Source organism: Podarcis vaucheri, assembly GCF_965113315.1.
Source record: "Podarcis vaucheri genome assembly, chromosome: 9".
In the NCBI taxonomy this organism is placed as follows: domain Eukaryota; kingdom Metazoa; phylum Chordata; class Lepidosauria; order Squamata; family Lacertidae; genus Podarcis; species Podarcis vaucheri.
In genome coordinates, this window is record NC_138767.1 from 75,674,188 (window position 1) to 75,698,959 (window position 24,772).

The 24,772-nt window shown below is 45.7% G+C and overlaps 2 protein-coding genes across 2 annotated transcripts in view; one reads left to right on the forward strand and one right to left on the reverse strand.

The window, feature by feature from the left end:
* IREB2 (iron responsive element binding protein 2) overlaps positions 1-8,380 on the reverse strand; it is a 36,119-nt gene extending 27,739 nt beyond the window's left edge. The window contains exons 1-2 of the mRNA XM_082237346.1: positions 8,226-8,380; positions 3,311-3,400 (exon numbers count right to left, since the gene is read on the reverse strand). Of these exons, the coding sequence (XP_082093472.1) occupies positions 3,311-3,400; positions 8,226-8,244 (109 nt within the window). The 5' untranslated portion in view covers positions 8,245-8,380. The remainder of the gene's footprint in view (positions 1-3,310; positions 3,401-8,225) is intronic.
* A 1,832-nt stretch (positions 8,381-10,212) lies between these two features.
* The window catches only part of MAN2C1 (mannosidase alpha class 2C member 1), a 35,027-nt gene continuing 20,467 nt past the window's right edge, over positions 10,213-24,772 (forward strand). The window contains exons 1-10 of the mRNA XM_082237345.1: positions 10,213-10,592; positions 12,390-12,515; positions 13,315-13,438; positions 14,535-14,605; positions 14,814-14,991; positions 17,948-18,137; positions 20,790-20,896; positions 22,525-22,635; positions 23,678-23,770; positions 24,227-24,343. Coding sequence (XP_082093471.1) covers positions 10,474-10,592; positions 12,390-12,515; positions 13,315-13,438; positions 14,535-14,605; positions 14,814-14,991; positions 17,948-18,137; positions 20,790-20,896; positions 22,525-22,635; positions 23,678-23,770; positions 24,227-24,343 — 1,236 coding nt within the window. The 5' untranslated portion in view covers positions 10,213-10,473. The remainder of the gene's footprint in view (positions 10,593-12,389; positions 12,516-13,314; positions 13,439-14,534; positions 14,606-14,813; positions 14,992-17,947; positions 18,138-20,789; positions 20,897-22,524; positions 22,636-23,677; positions 23,771-24,226; positions 24,344-24,772) is intronic.

The following is a 24,772-nucleotide window of genomic DNA, read 5'->3' on the forward strand; positions in this document are numbered from 1 at the left end:
AAAAATTGGTCAGAATCCTGAACATGGCCTCTTTTTATTGCTCTTACAAGTTTCCTTGCTCAATAATCAGGGTTCTCATGTGCCTTGAGCAGCAGCAACCAGCAACAATCAACATTCGAGGACAGCACCTCGGTGTCTGGTAGACTAGCCAGACTGCAACCTAATTGCCTGTTTTGACACATAACAGGGAACCTCCTGAAAGGTGACAGCAGGCGTTTGGCCAGTTGCTTAGAAACCCAGTGCTGGGCTGCTGGGTCTCTGTCACCTAGCTTCAGTTTGGCTCTTGCACTGTTCCGTGTCTTGCCTAACTTCCCTGTCTCTTTTCCCCACAGCTGTTCCTGTGAAGGGGGGGGGGGGACATTGGAGACAAACCCTCCCCTGGGCACCTTGCTTATTCCTAACCCTAATTTTATCAAGAGTCTGCCTAGTCTGAATTCCTGGTGATGGACTATGCTCTCTTGATCCTGGTTGTCTTCTGGTAGCCAATATTGACCTAGAAGAGCCCATGGTAAGGCAGCTTGATGTGTTCATAAATCTGCTTTTCAAAGGCTATAAACAGCAGAAACTGTTTGCGTCCATGTTTTACACAAGATAACAGTTGCAGGCTAGCGACAGCCAGGCTGAACAAAGTGATAAAACTCTGGGAATATGTATTCTGCAGTAAATGCCAATGAACTCAGCAAGACTTACTTCTGAGTAAACATACATAGGATGGCTCTATAAAACTAAGGCAATTTTAGAGCTCTGCAAAGGTACATCAAAGAAAGCACTGCACTGTTTAATATTTGTTTAAAGTAAATAAGAGATACTAGAGGCCTAGTAAGAAGAGTGGTTAAAAGTATTTTTTTGTAAATATTTCGTATTTATTTCTTTATTAAATTTCTATACAGTGGAATCTCGGGTTGTGAATGTGATCCGTGCGGGAGGCACATTCGCAACCCGCAAAGCACCATTTAGTGCTTCTGTGTGAGCGCCGAAACCCAGAAGTAACCCGTTCCGGTACTTCCGGCACGGGGCTCAACCCGAAAACACGTAACCTGAAGTGTCTGCAACCCGAGGTACCACTGTACTGCCCTTCACCCGAGGATCACAGGGTGGTTTACAGTATAAGAACTGCTTCAGTAATATGTCTATCTGATCCACCTTGGCTCATAGGTTTTGTTTCTTACTATGTTATGTAACAAATAAAACCTATGAACCAAGCAGTGGTGTGTAGTCAGTGGACTAGGGGGACTAGGCTAGTCCCCTAAATGTTCCCAGTAAATTGGAGTATTACAGTACTGTACAATATTAAAGCCTGGTGCCTCATTCCTGAAGCCCAGGAAGCTTCTGCCTGGCTTACGGAGGGAGGCGTGATGCTCACACGCATGACAACCTGCTCCACATCACCCTTGCAAGCTGCTGCCTCTGGCCTTAACTGTTCCCCTAGGAAAAATTTCGCTGAACACCACTGGAACCGAGGTGGATCAAATAATACATATTACTGAAGCACTTCAGGTGAAACACATTTGTTTTGTAAACTTCACTTAAACTCTGCTTGAGTTACGTGTCCCAACTGCAGTTACCATGGAAGCTATGACATCCATCTAGAATTTTAGCAATATGCAATAAGGTAACTAACTGTGGAACCCCAAATATGTTTACTCAGAGGTAAGTCCCAATATGTTTCATGGACTTAATTCCTATTAGGTTTGTTTAGGATTACAGCCAAATTCTGCTCAATTGTTCTTGTTTCAGAAAAGACTCTCCTCCCTGGAAGAGAGGGGAGTGGTTGTGGGTGGGAGACCGAGCTCCACCCCTGGTAGGGGGCATTAGCCCCCTCCCCTCCTACCTGGCTGGCGCCCACGCCCACTGGAGGTGGCCAACCAGGTGCCTCCGGGGGGCGTGTGTAGCAGCTTAATGCTGTGGTGCTAGCTCCGCCTCCTCCTCATTCGCCGTTGTCCCTCAGCGAGTCACCCACCCTCCACTCCCATTTAGCTCAGGGTATAGGTTTTTGGCCTTGCTATGGACCTTAGGTTGGTCGCCCTGGTTGGCTGGGGGGCCTGGTAGGAATTTTTCCATTTGGCATTAGGCCTTTTGGTTTTTTCGCCTACCTCGTAGCAATCGTCACAACTTTTGTGGTATTGGTGGGTAGGTTAGGCATTGGATTCATGTGTTGTGCTGTGTCAAGGGCTAGGTGTGGCCATCGCCTATGCTATCTACCGTGGGTTATTCCGTTAAAGGAATCCGGCGGTCGTGTATTCCGTCCGATGCCTGCTTGGTGGGAGGCCATGGCACGACCCTCGGTGACATCAGGGGGTGAGCCTATAGTTGGATGAGCATCAACAGGCTCCACCTACTGTTGAATAAACCCACCACCTATAGTCATCCAATGCCTAAGCCAATACCTTTTCACTGCTGTAATCAATAAAGTTGTGGCCTTTTCTTGCCCATTAACCTTAATCACGTGTCCTTGTGTATTTATTTCACATAGTGGGGTCGGGCCCTCGATCCACAAATGACAGTTAAAGGAAAGGATTTGAGATATTACCCAGTGAGTGCTAATTTTAATAAAATTTTGCAAAAATGAATGGGGCGGGGGGGGGGGGCTTGGGAGTCATGGCTATTGGCCTTGTACGTGCCAGCAGCCCATCAATGGAAACCAAACAATGCATACAAAAATGTTGCTTTCCCCTACCCCACGTGCAGGAAAGTTAACTATCTTCGCGCCATAACTAAGTTGTATTCTAACAGAGCTGTGAGGAACTTCAAAGAGATTGCTCTGATTTATGTGATTCTCAACTAATTCAGTGATAGCTCTTGTCCATTAAGGCTGAAATCCAATAATGAGTTAGGTGAGTTTGAACACTTTGAAATCAGTGGACATCAGAATTCTGAACTCTACATAGTATTGAGCTTCATGTTATCCTGGATAACAGAATTTGGCCTCGTCTCAGTTTGTTAGAAGTGTAAAGCATGGAAATAAATTCCGGAAAATAGTTAGTCTAGATTACAAATACGTGGAGCAAGGCCCAATCCTAACCCCACAAGGGAGTAAACTCCACTGGATTCAATACTGCTTGCTTCTGAGCAGGCAGGTTTCGGACTGTGCTATTTATGCAGTAGATGTAATCATCTCCATAGAAGTGCGATCAGAATGTAATAGTGTCTTATATCAAGCCATATATTTCAAACAGTTCTGGAGAAAACCAGAAGTGCATACCAACCTATAGAAAATCAGCATTTAAATCTTATGTAATACGATATGGCAGGTATCACAATTGTTTATTAATGAAGCCATATTAATAAACAATTAAAAATTAAGTGTTACCATATTTGGTGCCTCCCAGTTTAGCAACATTGTAGAACTTCTTGTCTGTTCTGTCATTCAGTGGTTCAATTAAGTGCTGGAAAAGGCTCTCTGAAAGACAAGTCATACTGATGATTAATATAATATGCTATTATAATATATATAACTGATAATAGCACAGATATGGAACAGCAGAAGAAGGGAAGTAACTATTGACAATGACTTCTTGCCAAAAGAAGACAGGTATATATGATAAAAAACTACAGCTATAATTCTATTCACATTTTCTCCTAGGTAAGCACAATAGATCTAGACTGAACAGGAATGCATATTAACCAGCAGTGTTAGAAACTCACATATATAAGCTAGGTGCTAAATGGCTCCTTAAGTCAACGTTACAGTCACCAAAACGGAATGTCTAGTTGCCATTTTTGGGTAAGATGGCTCTAAAGTCTTATTTTTCAAATGATTGAATGGCTGTGACTGATTCTCAGTTAAACATCTATATAGTTCAGGTGACAACCCTGAGCTAGGTAAATAACTTTGAGAACTTAAAGAAGTCACTTTATCCAGGGACAGTCCATATATTGGCCTATTCCCACCTCTTTTTCTTATTCATAATGTAATAATATTCTTCACAACTGTGAGCAGGGCAGTGGGGTGGGGTAAGTGAAGACAAGCGACAACAATTTCACTACTCCTGCACAGAAAAAGCATTTTGGTTCCTGAAATTCATTCTGATTGTACAGAAAAAAATAGAACTGATAGAATTCTACAGGGTGTGGTATCGGTGTGTGAAAACATTCAAGATCGAATGATCCCCAGGCATGCACCTTGTGATAGGAATTTTATGGTTTTAGATATATAGTAATGTTCATAACTGCACATACATAGATCAGTACAGGAAGGCAAACCTGGAACCATTTTGATTCCTAAACTGACCAAATCCTTTCTCTGCAAGGTTAAAAATGGAAAAGCCTCCCCATTGTCTCTTCCTTTAATCTGTGTTTGAATAAGGTGTGAGCCTGTGACCTGGCCCAGGAAATAAGTATTTTAGCATTACAAAAGAATGGCCAGGCTCCCCAGAAAATCCAATCAAGTAACCTGCTAGACAGGAGATAAACAAGGAGAAGAGAAAAACAACATTTAAATTTCTGTGATGTAGGTGGGATGTATCTGAGGGGTGGTCTTAGGTTACACCCCTTCTGTGATGTATGCATAATGTTTCTGGGGGTGGTCCTGATCTAGAGAAGGGGAATTTCAAAAGTCTTTATAAGGCCTTGCAGGCCATTGTTCTAGGTCCTCTTCCTCTCCTGCGTGTGAGGGGGGTACCCTGTTGCAACAGATCAATAAAGATCAAGCTTACTAGCTGCTTTGCTTCTCAATATTCTCTGGTTGGCCTCTGTTATTTTCTCCTACCAATAGGGAACCTATGTAAGGACTCTATATGGGCTCTTGGATACCCCATAAGGGAAAAGGGCATATTTTTATTTACAACAACCTTTAGATGGTGGAGATGTCAGGTGCCATCCTGGCGCCCAGGCATCTTCACTTGGTTGCAAGTGGCCGACAGCCACGTGCGAAATTGCCCTGGCTAATTTCACACACTGTTAACCAGTTAACAAAAATAGGATGAAAACTACAGTGGTGCCCCGCAAGACGAATGCCTCGCAAGACGGAAAACTCGCTAGACCAAAGAGTTTTCTGTTTTGGAGGTGCTTCGCAAAACGAATTTCCTATGGGCTTGCTTCGCAAGACGACAATGTCTTGCGAGTTCCTGGTGTTTTTTCCTCCCCCCCCCCTTTTTCTAAGCCGCTAAGCCGCTTATCAGCTGATCCGATCAGCAGATAAGCCGCTAAAAGCCGCTAATAGCGCTAATCCGTCAATGGGCTTGCTTCGCAAGACGAAAAAACCGCTAGATGAAGAGAATCACAGAACGGATTCTTTTTGTCTTGCGAGGCACCACTGTATAAGGGTGGAGTTCTAAGTGAGAAAACGTGCATACAGTACAATTTGTCGGGCACATAAATCTGCAAACTGATTGGAATAATGCATGAGAAGTGCTTTTCCTACTTAAGTATTTATACTGCATTTCCTCCCCAAGAATTGTTTGTAAGTTCCATTAATTTCAAGGGCCTGGTTTACACACAATACATTATGTGCACAAGCCTCAGAACCCATGCACTCCTTCATTGTGGTCAGGAGGAAGACACTGAAAGCTTTTGCTTCAGTTGTCAACTGTAGTTGTATTCAAAACCGGAAAAGCTGTATTTAGTATTAACTATAGTTTAGGGAAACAAGTTAACTTTTAAAATGTGCTCTGTTTCCACCCCGTCCCGCCATTAGCAGTAACCACTGTTAGTGACCACTATTACTGACCACTCTTCTTCTCAGTTTGGATGAAATGAGGAACCATTCTGTTCCCTGCAAATAACTTGTGCTCATTCCCATAGCACTGAACTGTGGTTTTGTGTTATGTTTGAATGCATTCTCAACATGCAAGCTTAGGAGTGCAGCTTTAAACATCAAAAATGTTTTTACATCTTCTATTGTAGATACGTTATTCAAATAATTTACTCAAGTTGTACTGATTACAATTCTAAGGAACAAACAGAACAATTTAGAGTGGCTTTGCACAATTTACTGCCACTAATCTTTAGATAGTGTGTAATAGATTAAATGTATTCTGTCTTCCAATCCTCTCTCAACCCTCCATTCTAATTATTCTATAGCTACATTTGGAAGCAGCAACATCTGGATGAATAAAAAAGCTCCACTGTGATTTAACTGAGGGGATTTTCCCCTGAAACAGGAATACAGTATTATTCAATCAATCAGTCACAATTCAAAGGTCAGCATGCTTAGGCTGCAATCCTAAATACAACGCACCTACAAGTAAGACCCACTGAACACAGTGAGATTTACTTCTAAAGAAACATACAGGAATTGTGCTCTATTTAAGCCCTTTGATTTGGGTGGGTTGAACACCAATAGCAATGTACTTCATTGCTACAATGCCATTTTACTATTCCCTGATTGTATAAATACCAGAATCAGTTTCAAAGAGGCTTTATACTACTGGGGACTAAATTAAGAGTTTGCAGAACTTAGTTATGACTAAGTGATTTTTTATTACATAACAAATTTTTTATTATAGCTTTAAATGGTGTTGACATGCTTCATAATGGGCATATATGTTTAATTTTCTTTACAAAAGTAGCCATACAAGTCTGATCATAGTTCTATAAAATATTGTTCCCATTAACATGCTTCATATTATTCATCATATTTGAGTAGCCTCAACCAATTTGGGGAGGGGGGGAAATGTAAGGGTTAAGGCACAAAGTATACCTTCTTTTTAAAAAGTTATTTGAAGAAACATAAGCAAAATATATTTCTCTTTGAAGGTTTGAGCTGCATAGATTCCTCATGCTAGTAAACGGTGGCATTCTGAAAAATGCAGGAGGGTTATGCCCATATCTACTAGCATTGCTACTATTCATAACTGGCCTAACAGTTTTCAAGCTTTAGTAAGCCAAGCCCTTAAAAAAAAATCACCATTCCTCATAGTATGCTGACATGCACTGAATCCAAGGGAAAAGTTCCTGGCCATTTTGCAAGCTGGACTCATTGTCTGGCGAGGCCATTTTGCTGGTGGAGGCTTTTGCTCTTAACATGAAATACTTTTCAGTAAAGAGCATCATCCCCCAACTCAATCTTAACATTACTTGCATTTTCTATGCTGTTTGAGCATGCCCATCTCCTGCCATCAGCTGACAGCTTTTACAGGGGGACAGAGGAATGCAAATATGCGGGGGAAATTAAAAGAAGCAGGGAAATTTAGGAGCTGGTCTGCCCTGTTGCTCCTTTTACATACTGATCTGCACCTGTCAAGCCACAAAAATAACCAGGCTCTTCTGGCTGAACAGCAAGGAGTGCAAAATAGAAAAAAATTAAACACAACATAGAGAGCATGAAAACTGTTACATGAGGCACAGAGGACAATTTTGTTTCATTTTCTCAAAGGCGTAACACAAAAATCCTATGACGTTTATACCAAATAATATGGCCTACTTCTCACTTGAAAGAGGATGCATCTCAAACCTGTCTCAGGGCTGTGTGTGTGTGTGCAGACTGACATTAAAAAAATATATGAAGCAGCATTCAGTTAACTCCCTGCGCACAGATAACTAGTGTGTCACAGCAAAGACAAGTTTCTTGACACACTAGCTTTCTTTAAAAACAACTCCCTACACATAGAAAACCAGGAGTGTGACATGGCAGCCCCACCCCCTTTACAGCACACATGCACAAATGGAAAAGTAGTTTATATAGTGTACACAAAGCCAGAGGACCAGAGGGCGTGTGTTTCTCTCCAAAACGCTAGCCTTCAGTGAGTAGAAGATATTTGTTTTTAAGTAGGGCGGAATGTTCACTGAGGGAACAACTCCCCCCCCCCGCAATCGCTGCCACAACCAACCCCGCCCCCCCCACAACCTGAATCGGCACAGTCATGACGGAGATGAACCTCCCCACCCCACGAAAACAAGGCCTCTCCTATTCCCCCCACATCCAGCGCCCAGAGGCACAGGAAAAATATTTAACCCCACCCCATTCTTTGACTCCCCCCCCCGCAACCTGAAGTGGCCCAGCCCTGACAGAGGTCAGCAGCCCCGCCCCCGCCCCCTTTACACGGGGCTGGGGAGAGAAGATGGCCGACCGACCCCGGCCCCTCTGAAGACGGGGGGGGGGCTGGCGGGGGGGGGAGAGGCAAGCACAAAGGAAAAGGGGCAGAAAAGACCCGGGGGGGCTCTGAGGGGGAGGTGAAATGAGGCCTGAGGGGGGGGCAGGAGAAGGAATGCGCTTGAGGAGGGCCGAGGGGGCGCGGGGGCCCCGGGTCCTTCCCTCCGCCCGCCCGCCTCCCCTTCACACTGACCTGGCCCGGCCGGCTCCATGTCACTCCCTCCCGAGAAAGGCGGCGGCGGCGGCGGCGAGGGAGGGGGGCGCGAGGGGCCAAGTGCCCAGGAGGGGGCGGAGTCTTCCCTCAAACGCCGCGAGAGGTTAAGCACGGCGAGGAGATAACAGGCTCGCCTCGGCCCCTCCCTCTCGTCGCGGGGGGGGGGCGGCGGGCTTCTTGCGAGAGCTCTGCCGCCGGCAAGAAAGGAAAGCGGCCGGAAATCTCGCGAGGCTCTATTGCGGGGAAGGAATAGTGGCGCTGGCCAGCGGGCCGGCAACAGCTCTCGCGACACTTGAGCCCCGCTGTGTTTGTCGAGGGAGGGCAAAGGGGCCGCGTGTGCTGCAGCTGTGGCCGTCGCTGCCGGGGCCAGGGCGGAGGGAGGAGCGAGGCTTCCCTACCGGGGGCTGGGGGACGTCCTTGCTGGGCCGGGCGAGGTTGCCCCCCGCCAGCAGCCCTGGCCGCTGAGCCCCTCCGGAGGCAGCTGGAATAAGGGGATTTCCCGCAAAAAAGGGAAGGTTGACAGCTATGCCAGGGTCCGATTCACCGAGAATTAACAGGGCGCCTGCTTTCTTTCAAGCTAGCTCAAGGCTGAATTTTCCCTGCACGTGCCTTGACATACAGGCTTGAGTTCGCAGTCTCCTAACGGTATCCTTTCTCATGCTCTCTCTTTTTTCATCTCTTCCTAATAAAGGCTATCAAAGCAAATGGTATAATTCCCACCAGCTCCCCTTGCTGAAGACTTCACAGGTTGCGCTGTGAGCATAGGACGCTGACAGGGAGCAGAGAGAAAGAGGGATCCACAAGCAGACATCATGCATGCTCAGACCTTTTAAGGCACTTGCTGATGTCTCCCTGCCCCGTGGCATTGGTTTGAATGGGCAGCAAGTAGGTGTCAGGTGGAGCAGCAGCCAGGTGCTGAAGGGCTGAGCTGGGTGTGGCAGCCACATGGATCTCCGAAGCTCACCTGCTGCCCTTGGGTGTGGCAGAGGATGTTGCTCCCTTTGCACTAGTAAGATTTAGCTGCCAGGCTAGTTGGGTTCCTGCCCCTTCCATGTGCCTTTTTTCATTCATGAGATTGGGTGGGAGCTGAAGGGGGCTCAGCAGGCCCCTTTTTTTGGCCCACTGGATCCTCCCCAGGCTATCCTCCTCACTGGTCCTGCTTCACTCTCTCCTTCACTCTCCTCTTGCGTGCCTGGGCAGAGAGGGGTGTGTGAGTCTGTATGGAAAATACCTTGCTGTAGAAAGATAAAACCTGCTTTCATCGTTCCACCCATTTTTGCCTCTCCTGCATGGCCCCAGGTCACCCAGAGAAGGTGTTCTGCTTCTGTGTTAGAGGCACTGGTGTGGTGTGTGTTGGGCTAGGAGCAGTCAGGCCTTGATTAAATTTCAGTTCAAACCACGAACCTCAGTGGGTAACGTAGAGCAAGGCACTACCTCTCAGAATTGCCTACCTTGTATCGTTGCTATGAGAAGAAGAGGCAAGAAGGATAAATAACCATGTACAGTACAACACCCTGAGCCCCCTTGGAAGAAGGTGCTATTCAAACAAGGTACCACTGTTGCACAGGAGCAATGTATTTTTAAAGTAATTGTTAAGTTGTAAGCCACTATTGGGTCATCTCACTGTGGGCCAGAAGTTGTGGTGGGGGCACATATTTTTTTATAAATAAATTCATTTTTGAAAAGGAGAGGGAAGAGCCTTGTCCTTTTAGACCAGCAAGCACACAGGGCTCTGTGTAATTTTGTATGGTCTTTTTCTCGGGGGGGGGGGGGGGAATTGGTGGTCAAAGCCTAACTATGTTAGACTTTGCCCTTTGGTGCTAACAGTGGGGGCAGGGAGCTGCCCAACTCTCTTACACATTCTGTGCAGATTCTATTGCACTGTCTTGCAGAAAAATCAGTCGTGGATCTTTCACCGGATAAGCGCTTTCCACATCCGGTAAAGATGTACTGTACACGTTGGGGCTCAGAGGAAAATGCAGTGCTCTCCTTTTGGCCACCAAGGGCATAAACTTCGCTACTGTGGAAAGTGAAGCTGAGGGGAAGGGCGGAGACTTCGTTTCCTTCATACGCCTGCGCCTTAAAAAAGACAACTCCGGTTTCCTGGAACCCGAGAGTCGCTCATTCGGGAGTCCAGGAGAGGCGGAACCATTGTGCTCAGTTGTGTTGTGCAGCGGATATATTTACGTGCCGTACCGAAGGGATTAATTTTTGCGTTTGGAGAGCTATGGCGGGGTCCGGGGCAGAGCTAAAACCTGCCGTACTGAAGCACCGGCGAACTACACTCGAACGAGTCGAAAAGTTTATCTCCGAGATCTACTTCACGGACTGCAACCTCCGGGGCAGGTGGGCTTGTGTTGGTCCGACACCTAAAGCCTTCCCCATTCTCCCCACCTGCCTTACGCAGCGCAGCGTTACACTACGGAACTCCCTCCCACAGGAGGCAGTGATGGCCACCAACTTGGATGGCTTTATAAGTGGGTTACCGTCGCAGTTCCATGGAGGAGAGGGCTATGGATGGCTACTAGCCGCGATGGCTGTGCTCTGCCTCCACAATTGGAGCAAATAACACTTGTGAATATCAGTTCCTGGAAACGGCAGGGGCGGGGGAAAGTGCTGTTGTGCTCAAGTCCATGGGTGTAGCCAGGGGGGGCAGGAAGGATCAACTGCTCCCCCAAATCAATAAAAATCAATAAAAATGCATAGCTAACTGAGTTTCTGCCCCCCGCCCAACAAAAGGCCTGCCCCCTCCTAACAAAAATAATGGCTATGCCCATGCTCAGGTCCTGCTTCCGGTTTTCCCACTGGGGCATCTAATTGCCCCCCCCCCCCCTGTGAGAATAGGATGCTGGACTAGATAGGCCATTCCATTCAGCTATTCCACCTGGCCTTCAATTTGAATTAGCCTGATCCTCTGTTCCCATTTCCCTTTCCTTTTCTGTGAAGAAACCCTTCTGGGACCCCACCTTGAAGCTCTTCCCTGGTCTCCTTGCCGGCCCTAGTAGGACCAACTTGGCCACTTAGCCCTGGTGATCATTTGATGTCTACTGACTGGGTTTCTCCCCCCAAAAAATGACCCCTGAATTTTAGAATTTTATTGACATTGATGCTGCATTTATGTTGTGTTTTTATGCTGTTTTTAAGTCTCACTTTAACCAATGTTTTATATTTGCTGTTAGCTGCCCTGAGCCCGGAATTTTAAATCGGGAAGGGCGGGGTATAAATAAAAAATTATTTATTTATTGATTGGATCCAGTAGACTCTTCTCATGGTTATTACATTTTTAAGAACACACAGTTTGGCCTGCATGGGGGATTTGATGTCACCATATTTGTTTTTAGAAGGTGGTTGTGGCCATGTTGGGTCCAGAGGATAGCACAATATAAGTACTGTACGGTTTAAGAGCCTTTCGAGAGTCCTGTCTTTTGCTGTTAGAGGCTACATGAGACTTCCAAGTTTCAAAGTGGCCCTTGTAGCCCCATCTTCTTAATCATAGAATTGTGGAGTTGGAAGTGACCCTGATGGTCATCTAGTTCAATCCCCTGCAATGTCTCAACTAAAGCATTCCCGGGTTTGGACAGTTTGATCTCCAGCCATTTTAACTGTTTGCTGTGAAACACGCCATCTGATTTCTACTTCCACAGTTGGAGTCAATGCTGCTTCTGAATACAGTGGTACCTCGGGTTAAAAACTTAATTCGTTGTGGAGGTCCATTCTTAAAAGGTACCACTTTAGCTAATGGGGCCTCCCCCCGCCGCTGCCGCCGCCGTGCGATTTCTGTTCTCATCCTGAAGCAAAGTTGTCAAGCATCTTTTTCTCCACAGTGACCCATCAGATTTATTTTATTTATTTATAATTATACTTGTACAGTGGTACCTTGGGTTACAGACGCTTCAGGTTACAGACTCCGCTAGCCCAGAAATATTACCTCGGGTTAAGAACTTTGCTTCAGGATGAGAACAGAAATCGTGCTCCGGCGGCGCAGCGAGAGGCCCCAAGTGGTGCTTCAGGTTAAGAACAGTTTCAGGTTGAGAACGGACCTCCAGAACGAATTAAGTTCTTAACCCGAGGTACCACTGTATACTGCAATTTCATAAAAAATATCAAAGAGCTGATGACACTGAGGTGTGTGTTTGACTGCAGGTTGTTTGGTGCTTCCTGCTCGTTGGCATCTCTCTCTTGCTTTGAAACCTCACAGCGGATTCCATATGACGAAGCTGTCAGACAAGAATTTAGGCTTGTGAAAGTTGGAGACTGTTTTGGAAGCACGTAAGTATTCCCTTAGAGGCTAATGAATTAAAGGAACATATAAACTATCCTTTCTTCATGTGCCTCCTCCATGAGATGTCTGGAAGGCGGTAACATGAGAAGGGCCTTTTCTTCAGTGGCTCCCCATTTGTAGAATACTCTCCCCAGGGAGGTTCATCCAGCACCTTCATTATAAATCTTTAGGCACCAGACAAAAACATTCCTCTTCAACCAGGCCTTGGGCTGATTAATATTCTATGGCCTTTTTAATGTGTTTGTGGGACGAGGGGGTATTGTTTTGTTTTAACTATTTATTTTGCGCTTTTATCCTGTATTTTTATCTTGTAAACTGCCCCAAGATCTTTGGGTGAAGGATGATATATAAATTAATAAAATAAAAATATAATAGGAACACAGGAAGATGCCTTATACTAGTCAGACCATTGGTCTGTGTTGCTCAGTCTTGTCTACACTGACAGTGGCTCCCCAGAGTTTTGAGCAGGGAATTTTCCCCAGCCCTACATTCTTGAGTCACAGCTACGGAAATCTATGGGACAAAGCAAACTTGAGCGGAGTGCCGTTACATCACATCAGGCTGAATGCCCCATCTTTTTCCTAGGCCCTCATAAGTAACATCAATGGTGGTTGCTTTGCTTGAGCCAGGGATTTTCAGGGCCCTTTTCTGATTGAAGCGTTGGGCGAACACTAATACATTTCTTGCCATCCTAGTGAGATAGTTATTCTGTGGAAATTAGAAGTATTGTTTGTATTTATTTATTTATTAAAAGTCACCTGAAATTGTGCATGTCACTTCCCTAAGATGGCAGACTTGCTGGTTCAAAGTAGATCTCAGCATCCCCAGGGAATGGACAGGAAAGGAAGTCCACCTTCTTTGGGAAAGTGAAGGAGAGGGAATGATTTGGAGGGATGGCCAGCCTGTGCAGGTAAGTGCCAACCTCATCTGGATGTGCAGAGTGCTGATCAGCTAGTGCTCATGACCATATCAAAGTCATCCATCCTGCCCCCTTGCCCAGAGTAGAATTAAAATAGATAGATGGGCTCCTTTTAAATGGTGCTGAATTTAACTAGAGATGAAACAAGCCAGGCACATGATTCTTTCTTTCTTTCTTTCTTTCTTTCTTTCTTTCTTTCTTTCTTTCTTTCTTTCTTTCTCTCTTTCTCTCTCTCTTTCTCTCTCTCTCTCTCTCTCTCTCTCTCTCTCTGTTCTTTGTTGGTGGGAGTTCGCAATGTCCACAAAGGGTTCAGAGTCTAGAATATATGTCAGGCTGTGTGAAGGGAGAAGCAGCAGATCTTGCCAATCAACTGAAAAGCCCTCACTGGCTCTTGCAAGGAGGTAGTGTACATCTTTGGGCAGCATTCAGTTGTCAATAGTTAGTGTTCTGTTTTAACCTTTTACAAAAAGATTTAAAAACCTAAATGGCGCAAATTCAAATACTGATCAACAGTAACATCTAGACCATGGGAGCGTTTCAGCCCTATTCTTGAGTTTGTTTAAAATCTAAAACAGCTTATCTTATCATGTATTCCTTTCTCTGAATTTGTGCCATTAAGGTTTTTAAACCTTTTTGTAAAAGCAGCACTAGAATTTTCACAGTTGAGTCCTCAATCCTGTATTACTGGGCTTTGTTTACCTAGGTCGAGCTAGGATTATAATACTTCAGAATTTTGGGGGTTCTACCCCTTTATTTGAATTTTGGTCATTTAAAGTTTATGATTTTTCTATTTCTGAGGAAGCTGAATAGTTCAGTGAAACGAGGTTTGTAGCCGGCATCCCGTTAAGGCTTTGTTCAATTTTAGGTTTTTCTAATTTTTTCCTTAAGCTTTTTGATTTTTATTATTTAGTTTATTTCCACAAGATAAAATTTCTAGTCGATTACTTCTCATTTCAGGGATTTTCATGGTATTTCATTTGTTTTGTACATGTTATGTTTTAGGCAGTGTTGTCCACTATTGTGTTACATTTAAGTGGTTACCTCTGATTCCCTCTCTTCCCCCCCCCCAAAAAAAAAAATCTGACAGGGTTTGACACGGGAAGGTGAGAAGACCAGCTACATTCTGACAGATAATCTAAAGGAGACGGACCCCCACAGGTGAGCAAGGAAGCCCTCTTAGCCATTCAGAGAGTTACTCTTTTGTTTTTCTAGGAAAGTCAGGTTGCCTATTTTTGTCCATTTTCTTTCAGCAATTGTTCATTTAAAAAGAAGTCAAGACCATGTTGGCTGAGGCACTGTGTTTGTTACCCCTGGATTAAACAGTTAGATGGCTGATGAGCTTGCTGACATTTTTTCCCTTCCCTAGCTTGACCCTGTATGTGGAGGTTGCCTGCAACGGTCTGTTTGGAGCTGGGAAAGGCAGCATGATTGCACCACCTGATCCTGACAAGAAATTCTCCTTGCAGAAGGCAGAGCTGGTGGTCTTCAACAGGGCTGTCCATGAACTTCTGGTAGACTTTGAGATTCTTCTGGACATGGCTAAGGTAAAGCTTATGCTTCCTGGTTTGGTCTTCAAATGCCGACGGTGCACTAGAGGAAGTCGCCTCCCCCATTGCCTAATTCAGTTGTTCCTAAACTTTTTGGGGCCACCGTTCCCCTGGTTCCGTAAACTCGCCCTCGGTGCCCCCTACTCTACCCTATAAGCATTATTCAGAACAGCACTTTGCACGACCCGCTAAGGAAGATAGTAATGCAATAAAATTCGGAACAGTAGCAATCAATTGAAGAAGAGAAGAAGAGTTTGGATTTGATATCCCGCCTTTCACTCCCTTTTGAGGAGTCTCAAAGCGACTCACATTCTCCTTTCCCTTCCTCCCCCACAACAAACACCCTGTGAGGTGAGTGGGGCTGAGAGACTTCAGAGAAGTGTGACTGGCCCAAGGTCACCCAGCAGCTGCATGTGGAGGAGCGGAGACGCGAACCCGGTTCCCCAGATTACGAGACTACCGCTCTTAACCACTACACCACACTGGCTCTCAATTGCACATTTATTCAAATCCAGTTCAAACTACTAGTTTAATTAATTCAACAAAAATGGCAGAATTGATCAAGAGACACCAGCTTTGCAATGTCTGACAATCATTTGCACCTCTAGCAGCCCCCTGCTGGCCCCTTGCCTCATAGCACCCTCCCCCAGAATCCCACTGCTACCCCCAGGGAAAGGGGTAGCCCATCCCGTTTTGTTGCCTGAGGCAAAGCAGGAAGGGGCTGCCTTGTGTTTGTCCCCCACACCCTCTCCCCTTGCTGCCTCCGCTGAAGCATCAGTGGGGTGGGGTGGGTTCTGCTTCATGGATGGGCCAGCCCTGACCAGTACTGCGTACTTTGGGAACCATTGCTCTAATCAGTTAGAGGTTTGTGAATGCCCCAAGCAACTGCGGGCATCTTGGGTCCATTCAGTTCAGGATGGTCTCTGATGACTGGAGGTGGCTATCTAGGTTTTCAATCAAGGTACATTCCGACCCCTACCTGCCAAGGATTGAATCTGGGACCTTCTGCATGCGAAACATTTGTTTTCTCCATATTTTGTGAATTCACACATCGCACATCAGCTTGGATTGGGTGTTTAGTTACAGTCTGTGTGTGTATGCTTGCTTGCACACAATTCCCACTGTTTGCTTCTTAACATATTGAGCCATAGACTTAGAAAATAGTACCCTGTGGTTTGGCATCTTTAGGCAGCCTGCACCAAGCGTCAGAATATGGAAAGTGCTGCTGCCTTTAATGTTGTATTTGGGACTTGGTTTCCCTGAACAGCTCAGGTCTAGGGTACCTCAGGCCTGAACCTTTATATCTCAGCTCAGTCACTGAGATAATCTTTAGGAACATCCTTGCTCTTTCTCGAAGTTGGCAAAGCTTGTTTGACAACAGTGAGAAACCAAGCCTTTAGTGCCACCGACCCCATCCTGTGGAACCATCCTGCCAACATAGGTTCAGTGAGTGTCTTCTGTGTCAACTTTAAAATGCCTGCTGAATTTATTTATTTATTTTTTTGCCAGGCCTACGCAGGCAATTAAGAATACTTCTCCCACAATGGTTTGTTGATGCTTACTTTTAGCCTTTCTTTTTTGTTGCTGTCCCAGAAACTCCAGCGGGTGCAGAATGCAGCAGCAAGGCTCCTCACGGGGTCCCTGCCATGGGAGCATATTCACTCAGTGCTTTTTCAGCTGCACTGGCTCCCGGTGGAGTACAGGGTCAGTTTTAAGGTGCTGCTTTTGACTTTTAAAGCCCTTCATGGCCTAGGACCCTCATACCTACGGGACCGCCTCTCCTAGTATGCCCCACGGAAAGCCTCAAGGTCCATAAATAGTAACACCCTAGAGGTCCTGGGTCCTAAGGAAGTCACATTAGCCTCAACCAGAGCCAGGGCCTTTTCAACACTGGCTCCGGCCTGGAGTAATGCTCTGCCTCATGAGACCAGGGCCCTGCAGGATCTGATTTCTTTCTGCAGGACCTGTAAGACAGAGTGTTCCGCCTGGCCTTTGGCTTGGAATCAAATTGATCCCCTCCCCCTCTTTCTTTTTTTCCTTTCTCCTTCTTTGATGGAAACACCTATTTGGGGACTTCCCTGGCTTTTTTCTGGCCCACGTAGGACCAGTCTGGATAGTTGGCCTTGGTGAAGACTTGACGTTTTCATCCCCCCAAAAGTTTTTGATTTGAGTTTCTACTGAAAGGAGGCTGCATTTTAATGCTGGATTATAATCTTGTTTTTATATCTCATTTCAATCAATAAAAACAATCAATTGTTTTTCTATCAAGTGTTAGCCGCCCTGAGCCCGGTCTTGGCTGGGGAGGGCAGGGTATAAATTATTATTATTATTATTACAGTGGTGCCCCGCAAGACGAAATTAATTCGTTCCGCAAGTTTTGTCGTCTAGCGAATTTTTCGTCTTGCGAATCACGAAATCCCATAGGAATGCATTGAAAATCAATTAATGTGTTCCTATGGTCAAAAAAAGTCCAAACAAAGCCAAATTTGGTACAACAACAGTTTATTAACTGCTCTTTAAAGTCACACATACTGTAAAGAGCAGTTCAAAAATTGAAGGGAAAATAAATTAACTTTATAAACAAAACATGTCTTTGTTTTTAGACAAAGGAAACAAAGTCGCGAGACGTTTTCGTCTTGCGAAGCAAGCCCATAGGTGAAATTCGTCTTGCAAGGCAAATCAAAAATGGAAAAACCTTTCGTCTAGCGAGTTTTTTGTCTTGCGAGGCATTCGTCTTGCGAGGTACCACTGTATTATTATTATTATTGCTTTTAACTTAAAATTTTGTGTGTGTGTTTATTGTATGGTTTTTACCATTTGATGTTGTAAACTGCATTGATATGTTTTGTGATTTAGTGGTATATACAAAACAAATACCTAACAGTTCCTTGGTATAGGCTTGTGTGGACGACATATTTTGCCAGCACATGGTTAACGTTTTCCTGTTATGCAGCTTCTTGGGGAGGAAAATCAGCGGAGCTTCCAGGCACTTTACACAGCCAATCGGATGGTTAACCTGTGCGATGTTGCCAACCCATCGACTTTTGCTGCAGCGCACGAACTTGCCTGCTCCGTCTTTGGCCAAAAGAATGGAGAGAGTCAGCATGTCATCCACGCGATGGGCCATTGCCACATTGATTCCGGTAACAAGAAGTGCATTTTGGCACAGCGTTGTAGGGAAGGCACCGGCAATAGTGGCTGGGTTGGGTGGTGGCGGGTGGTTGTTCTGAACCGCAGGCCCAACAAAGGGCTTGTGGGAGAGGTGGGATGCAGGGATACCAAATATGGATGCCAAAAACATCAGAATGACTGGTTCTAGGTAAAGGTAAAGGGACCCCTGACCATTAGGTCCAGTCGTGGCCGACTCTGGGGTTGTGGCGCTCATCTCGCTTTATTGGCCAATTGTGGCTGACTCTGGGGTTGCAGCGCTCATCTCGCTTTATTGGCCGAGGGAGCCGGCGTACAGCTTCCGGGTCATGTGGCCAGCATGACCAAGCCGCTTCCGGCAAACCAGAGCAGCGCACGGAAACGCTGTTTACCTTCCCGCCGGAGGGGTACCTATTTATCTACTTGCACTTTGACGTGCTTTTGAACTGCTAGGTTGGCAGGAGCAGGGACTGAGCAACGAGAGCTCACCGTCGTGGGGATTCGAACCACTGACCTTCTGATCAGCAAGTCCTAGGCTCTGTGGTTTAACCCACAGCGCCACCCTATGGCCGGTTCTAATGCTTTACTAAAGAAAGGTATAGACTTACAGCACAGCAGCAGCCTGCCAGATCTCTTAGCCTTTCAGTCGCCAGACGGACATGGCAGCAGGAAGATGGTTTGTCCACACCGAAGCAAACGTGCAAACAGTCTTTATACACAAAGCAGCATACAGTGGTGCCTCGCAAGACAAAAAGAATCCGTTCTGTGATTCTCTTCGTCTAGCGGTTTTTTCGTCTTGCGAAGCAAGCCCATTGACGGATTAGCGGATTAGCGCTTTTAGCGGCTTATCTGCTGATCGGATCAGCTGATAAGCGGCTTAGCGGCTTAGAAAAAGGGGGGAAGGGGAAAAAACCCCGCAGGAACTCGCAAGACATTGTCGTCTTGCGAAGCAAGCCCATAGGAAATTCGTTTTGCGAAGCACCTCCAAAACGGAAAACTCTTTCGTCTAGCGAGTTTTCCGTCTTGCGAGGCATTCATCTTGCGGGGCACCACTGTATGTCACTTTGTCTAGGACTTCCCACTGCTTCACCTGCTCAGATTAGGGCATAGAAGGCAAATACCCAAATCTTACAGGGAGCTTCCCTTTCTGGGTTCAGAGCCAGCACCCGAAGCCCGCGGATAAGGATAGCATCAAAGCAAGCCAATTAGCTTATATTGAAGTCAGTGAATATAAACATATATCAGCTCATTGCTACAACAACTCCCAATGGCACCCGCAAAGCTTCTGGAACAGCTGGTGAGGGAGACGGGCAAAGGAGTGGGCAGCTTGGCACCGTGTTGGTTAGGGCATGCCAGTTTAGGGCTGAAACTTAATTTCTTGCAAATTTCTTCAGGTATGTGCTTAAAAATGTGTTTTGGGGTGTGGGGAATTCAAACCTACTATTTTTGTGATTGGACAACATGTTTATGTGTGTGTCTATGTTTGACAAAGGAGCACATAAACTGCTTTTGGAAAGCCAAAGAATTTTAATTTTACCTTCTGAACATGTCAGGTAACGCTGAAATAAATAAATAAAATATTAATATATAATGTAACAGCAAGTCCTTGGCAATCATTTTTAATGAATTCAATTTTACTTACTAAGCAGAACTAAATTAAATTAATTTAACCAAAATATATATTTTGAATTTCCAAGTCAGCTTCCAACTTTTTAGCACCCCCTCATTTTTGGAATTTGAAAGTTGAGCTCCCTGCTCCCTTGGCTAGTGTTAGGTGGTGTTGGTGAGGCAAGAGATCAAAGCAACGCCCCCTGTGCTGCCCGGCCAACAGCTACTGGATATCTGGGCGCATCTGGTGCTATTTGACAAAATGTGTGTGTGATTAGGTGGCAAGTTCACACTGTGGAAAGGTGTTTCAACCTCGGACATTTGTGTGGGAGAGAGGCACCTGCCTGATGCAGTGAACTGCAAATCAGGCCAGTCTGTTTATGCTTCCTCTTGCATGGCTCTTTCCCCAAGAGTTAGGTCTTTGTTTTTTGTTTTTTCTAAAATGGAATTATTTGGCAAGGACTGGATGGGAGAGGAGTGGATGGAGGGGGCAGGGTTGAAGGCCATAGACTAATGAAAGCTATGAACAGCTGCAAAGAGAATGTTGTAGAATCTCAAAAATGGTCAGGCTACCAAACTAGAGACGATCTAACTGCAGTTTTTGTGCAACTCCAATTTCATGTGCCCTGACATTTTTGTTCCTGTCTATATACTTAGACTTTTCTGCACAATCTTTTATTTTTCTTTTGGCACCATTAAAAGTGCATTTGTTTTTTCCCACTTGCTGCACACAGCTTGCATTTCTTCCTTCAAGGCCTCATTTCTGTAATGGCATAATTGCTGCACACTTCTGTCTCCATGAATGCCTTGCGCTGACCTCAGAATCCGGGTTTTCTGGCTGCAGAATTTAGCACCTTCATTATATATCTATCTAGTCATGCATGCGACTGACAAGATTCTGATTTCTTCTGAATGCCATGTGAGAGGCTTATTTTCTGTCTCTTCTGCTATGGGGCCGGGCAAGCTAGGATTGTGACCACATAGGCCACGTGGGCATCATAAATGAATAAACCAGCTCCTGACTGCAATTGTCCTCTTAGCTTGGCTATGGCCTTATGATGAGACGATCCGTAAATGTGCTCGCAGCTGGGTGACTGTCATACGCCTGATGGAGAAGAACCCGGAGTTCACCTTTGTTTGCTCACAGGTATTATTAATATGTCTATGTACGGGAAAGGATCTAGTTTAGGTCAAGGGCTGTGTTCCCTCGTGGGTCAGCTTCTGGGGACCACATACCAGTGGTGATCAGAGCCAAAGCCACATAAAGGCCCCACTCACACATCTTCAGCCACAGCTTCCCAGCAGCAATGCAGATTACGACTGTGTCCTGTTTGCATGAATGGGATTCTTCCCCTGCTCACTTTAGCCCGATTGCCTTGTGTTTGGTGGGGCAGAGGCACAGAGGCTGCAGGCTGGATCCAAGGAGCTAGTGATCAAACGCCCATGTTTTAGTTGATTAAATACAGTGGTACCTTGGTTTAAGGGACGTGGGTGGCGCTGTGGGTTAAACCACAGAGCCTAGGACTTGCTGATCAGAAGGTTGGCGGTTCGAATCCCTGCGACGGGGTGAACTCCCGTTGCTCGGTCCTTGCTCCTTTCCTGTTTGAAAGCACGTCAAAGTGCAAATAGATAAATAGGTACCGCTCTGGCGGGAAGGTAAACAGCGTTTCCGTGCGCTGCTCTGGTTTGCCAGAAGCGGCTTAGTCATGCTGGCCACAAGACCCGGACGCTGTATGCCAGCCCCCTCGGTCAGTAAAGCAAGATGAGCGCTGCAACCCCAGAGTCAGCCACGATTGGACCTAATGGTCAGGGGTACCTTTACCTTTGTTTAAGAACAGCTTAGTTTATGAACAACTTGGATTAAGAACGCTGCAAACCCAGAAGTAGGTGTTTTGGTTTGTGAACATTGCCTTGGAAGAAGAACATGTTCCGCTTCCTGTTGGGTGTAAATTGAGTCTCCCGCTGCTATGGGAAAGCACGCCTTGGTTTAAGAATGCTTTGGTTTAAGAACGGACTTCCAGAACAGATTAAGTTCGTAAACCAAGGTACCACTGTATTTAATCAACTAAAACATGGGCGTTTGTATTGCAAATGGTGGTGAATGTTGCACACAGATATTTCCTACCTGGTATGACTAGAGACATTATTGCTAATGAAAAATAATTTCTGATGAAGGAACTAAATACAAAATGAAACGCTGTTCTCCTGGCACTACTATTCTATTGTCCTGGAGAACTGAAAGGGTTGCAGGCACTCTTGACTGATCTGTGCTTTATAAATGAGGGGCACATTGATTGTTAGCTCAAATTTTTAGAGTCATGCTTCTCCAAATCTGGATGGTAGCACTTACTTTCGCACACAAGTTGCAGGTGTGGGTACAGAATGACGACTTTTCATTATATTAAATTTACATTACAGGTGCCACATAATACCTGTTTCACATTGTAAGATCTGAAACACAGTGTGTGGCAACATTTACACTTCGGAATTTCCTGCCTATTGACATCAGGCAAACACCTTCACTTCCCTCTTTCAATGCCTCCTAAAAACATTTTTGTATAGTAGAGCCTGGCCAGATGTGTAGAATGTAGATGTGTGTTCTAATCTGTTTTTAGTTTCTTGCTGATTTTGTTTTGTGAATGTTTTAAAGAGTTGCCTTTACTTGATTTTATTCTCTTCCTAAACCACTTTGAGGATTTTTTTATTATTATTCAACAAAGCGGTGTGTAACTTAATGAAATAAATAAATGAATGTGTTTGCCATTTTCAATGCAGGCTCAGCAGTTTGAATGGGTGAAGAACTGGTACCCTGGGTTGTACTCTACAATTCAGAAGTTTGCAAAAGAAGGGCGTTTCATTCCTGTTGGGGGCACCTGGGTGGAAATGGTAAGAAGGCAAGCACCCTTCTCAGTAGCTGGGCCACACAGGCGGCCTGAGGCCAGAAAGGGCAAAAATCTCACCTTTTGCCTGTGTTGCAAGTGTTGAACTGAACTTCTTTGTAGCTTAGGTTTCTAGCAGGGTAGCCAATGTGGGGACCTGCAAATGTTTCCATACGCCAGCTCCCAGCAGCCTTGGCCAGCATGGCCCTTGGTCACTGATGACCCATCTAGAGGGCACCACGTTGGCCAGCCCTGAAAAGAATCTCATTGTACAGTGGTGCCCCGCAAGACGAATGCCTCGCAAGACGGAAAACTCGCTAGACGAAAGAGTTTTCCGTTTTGGAGGTGCTTCGCAAAACGAATTTCCTATGGGCTTGCTTCGCAAGACGAAAATGTCTTGCGAGTTCCTGCAGGTTTTTTTTCCTTCCCCCCCCCTTTTTCTAAGCCGCTAAGAAGAAGAAGAAGAGTTTGGATTTGATATCCCGCCTTTCACTCCCCTTCAGGAGTCTCAAAGCGGCTAACATTCTCCTTTCCCTTCCTCCCCCACAACAAACACTCTGTGAGGTGAGTGGGGCTGAGAGACTTCACAGAAGTGTGACTGGCCCAAGGTCACCCAGCAGCTGCAAGTGGAGGAGCGGAGACATGAACCCGGTTTCCCAGATTACGTGACTACCGCTCTTAACCACTACACCACAAGCCGCTTATCAGCTGATCCGATCAGCAGATAAGCCGCTAAAAGCCGCTAATAGCGCAATTCCGCTAATCCGTCAATGGGCTTGCTTCACAAGACGAAAAAACTGCTAGACGAAGAGAATCACAGAACGGATTCTTTTCGTCTTGCGAGGCACCACTGTACTCTGTGGTCCATACTGCTTGATCTTCTCTCTGGCTGCTAAAGCCCAGAATTCTTAGATGGAGCACTTAATTTGTCTGGGATGTGCAGTTGCTCCCGTGAAGAATGCTGCCAATCTGTGCAGGTTGGGGGGGTAGGAAAGAGTGATGGGCTTAAGCTTCCTGCATAGAGTTAGAGGCTTGTGATCTTCCCCCAGGACGGTAATCTTCCAAGTGGAGAATCCATGGTTCGTCAGTTCCTGCAGGGACAGCGGTTCTTCCAGCAGGAGTTTGGAAAGCTTTGCTTGGAGGTAGGTGCTCCCAGCCCCAGACGTGTCCTTTGGTCCCAGGGTGGGGGGGACTTCAGGCATGGGAGCAAAATGCAACCCTCAATCAAAAACTGAAAAAACCCGGCATAAAAACAGAACTATTAAAGTACATATAGTAACAATAGCACAGTGCTATTTAAAAGCACTTTTCTTTAAAAAATGGTTAGTTTCCCAAAGCAGTTGAATAGCCTCCACCTACCAGAAGAAGGACAAGGAGGGAACCAGCCTAGCCTCTGTAGGAAGGGATTTCCAAAGCCTGAGAGGAGCCACCACCAAGAAGACCCTCTCCTGTATCCTAACCAGTGAGGTTGTCCTGGGCATCTGCTGGATCACTGCTTGAACCAGACTGCTGGGTGAGATGGACCTGTTGTCTGGCCAGCAGGGCAGCCGTCACATCATTTGCTGTTTCTTTCATCTGTTTCTCTCCTGCACAATCAGTTCTGGTTGCCAGACACGTTTGGCTACTCTGCGCAGCTGCCCCAAGTGATGAACGGCTGCGGGATCCACCGGTTCCTAACGCAAAAGCTTAGCTGGAACCTCGTGAACACTTTCCCGGTGAGTTGTTTTGCTGTTTTTCAGTCAAGAAAAAGTGTCACAGTTTAGAAATTTCAGGGGTCAGCAAACTTTTCCAGCAGGGGGTCAGTCCACTGAATCTCAGACCTTGTGGGGGGCCGGACTATATTTTTTGGGGGGTGAAATGAATGAATTCCTGTGCCCCACAAATAACCCAGAGATGCATTTTAAATAAAAGCACACATTCTACTGATGTAAAAACACACTGATTCCTGGACCGTCAGCAGGCTGGATTTAGAAGGCGATTGGGTCGGATCCAGCCCCCGGGCCTTAGTTTGCTTACCCATGGTTTAGATTGAGCAAGAAATAGCTTTTCCTTTCATTGCTTAAAAGGAGTGCCCGGGTCGGTGTTCTTGCTCAGCTGAAATCTGCCCTGTAGCATCATAGGATTATTCAAGCCATTGTTTATGA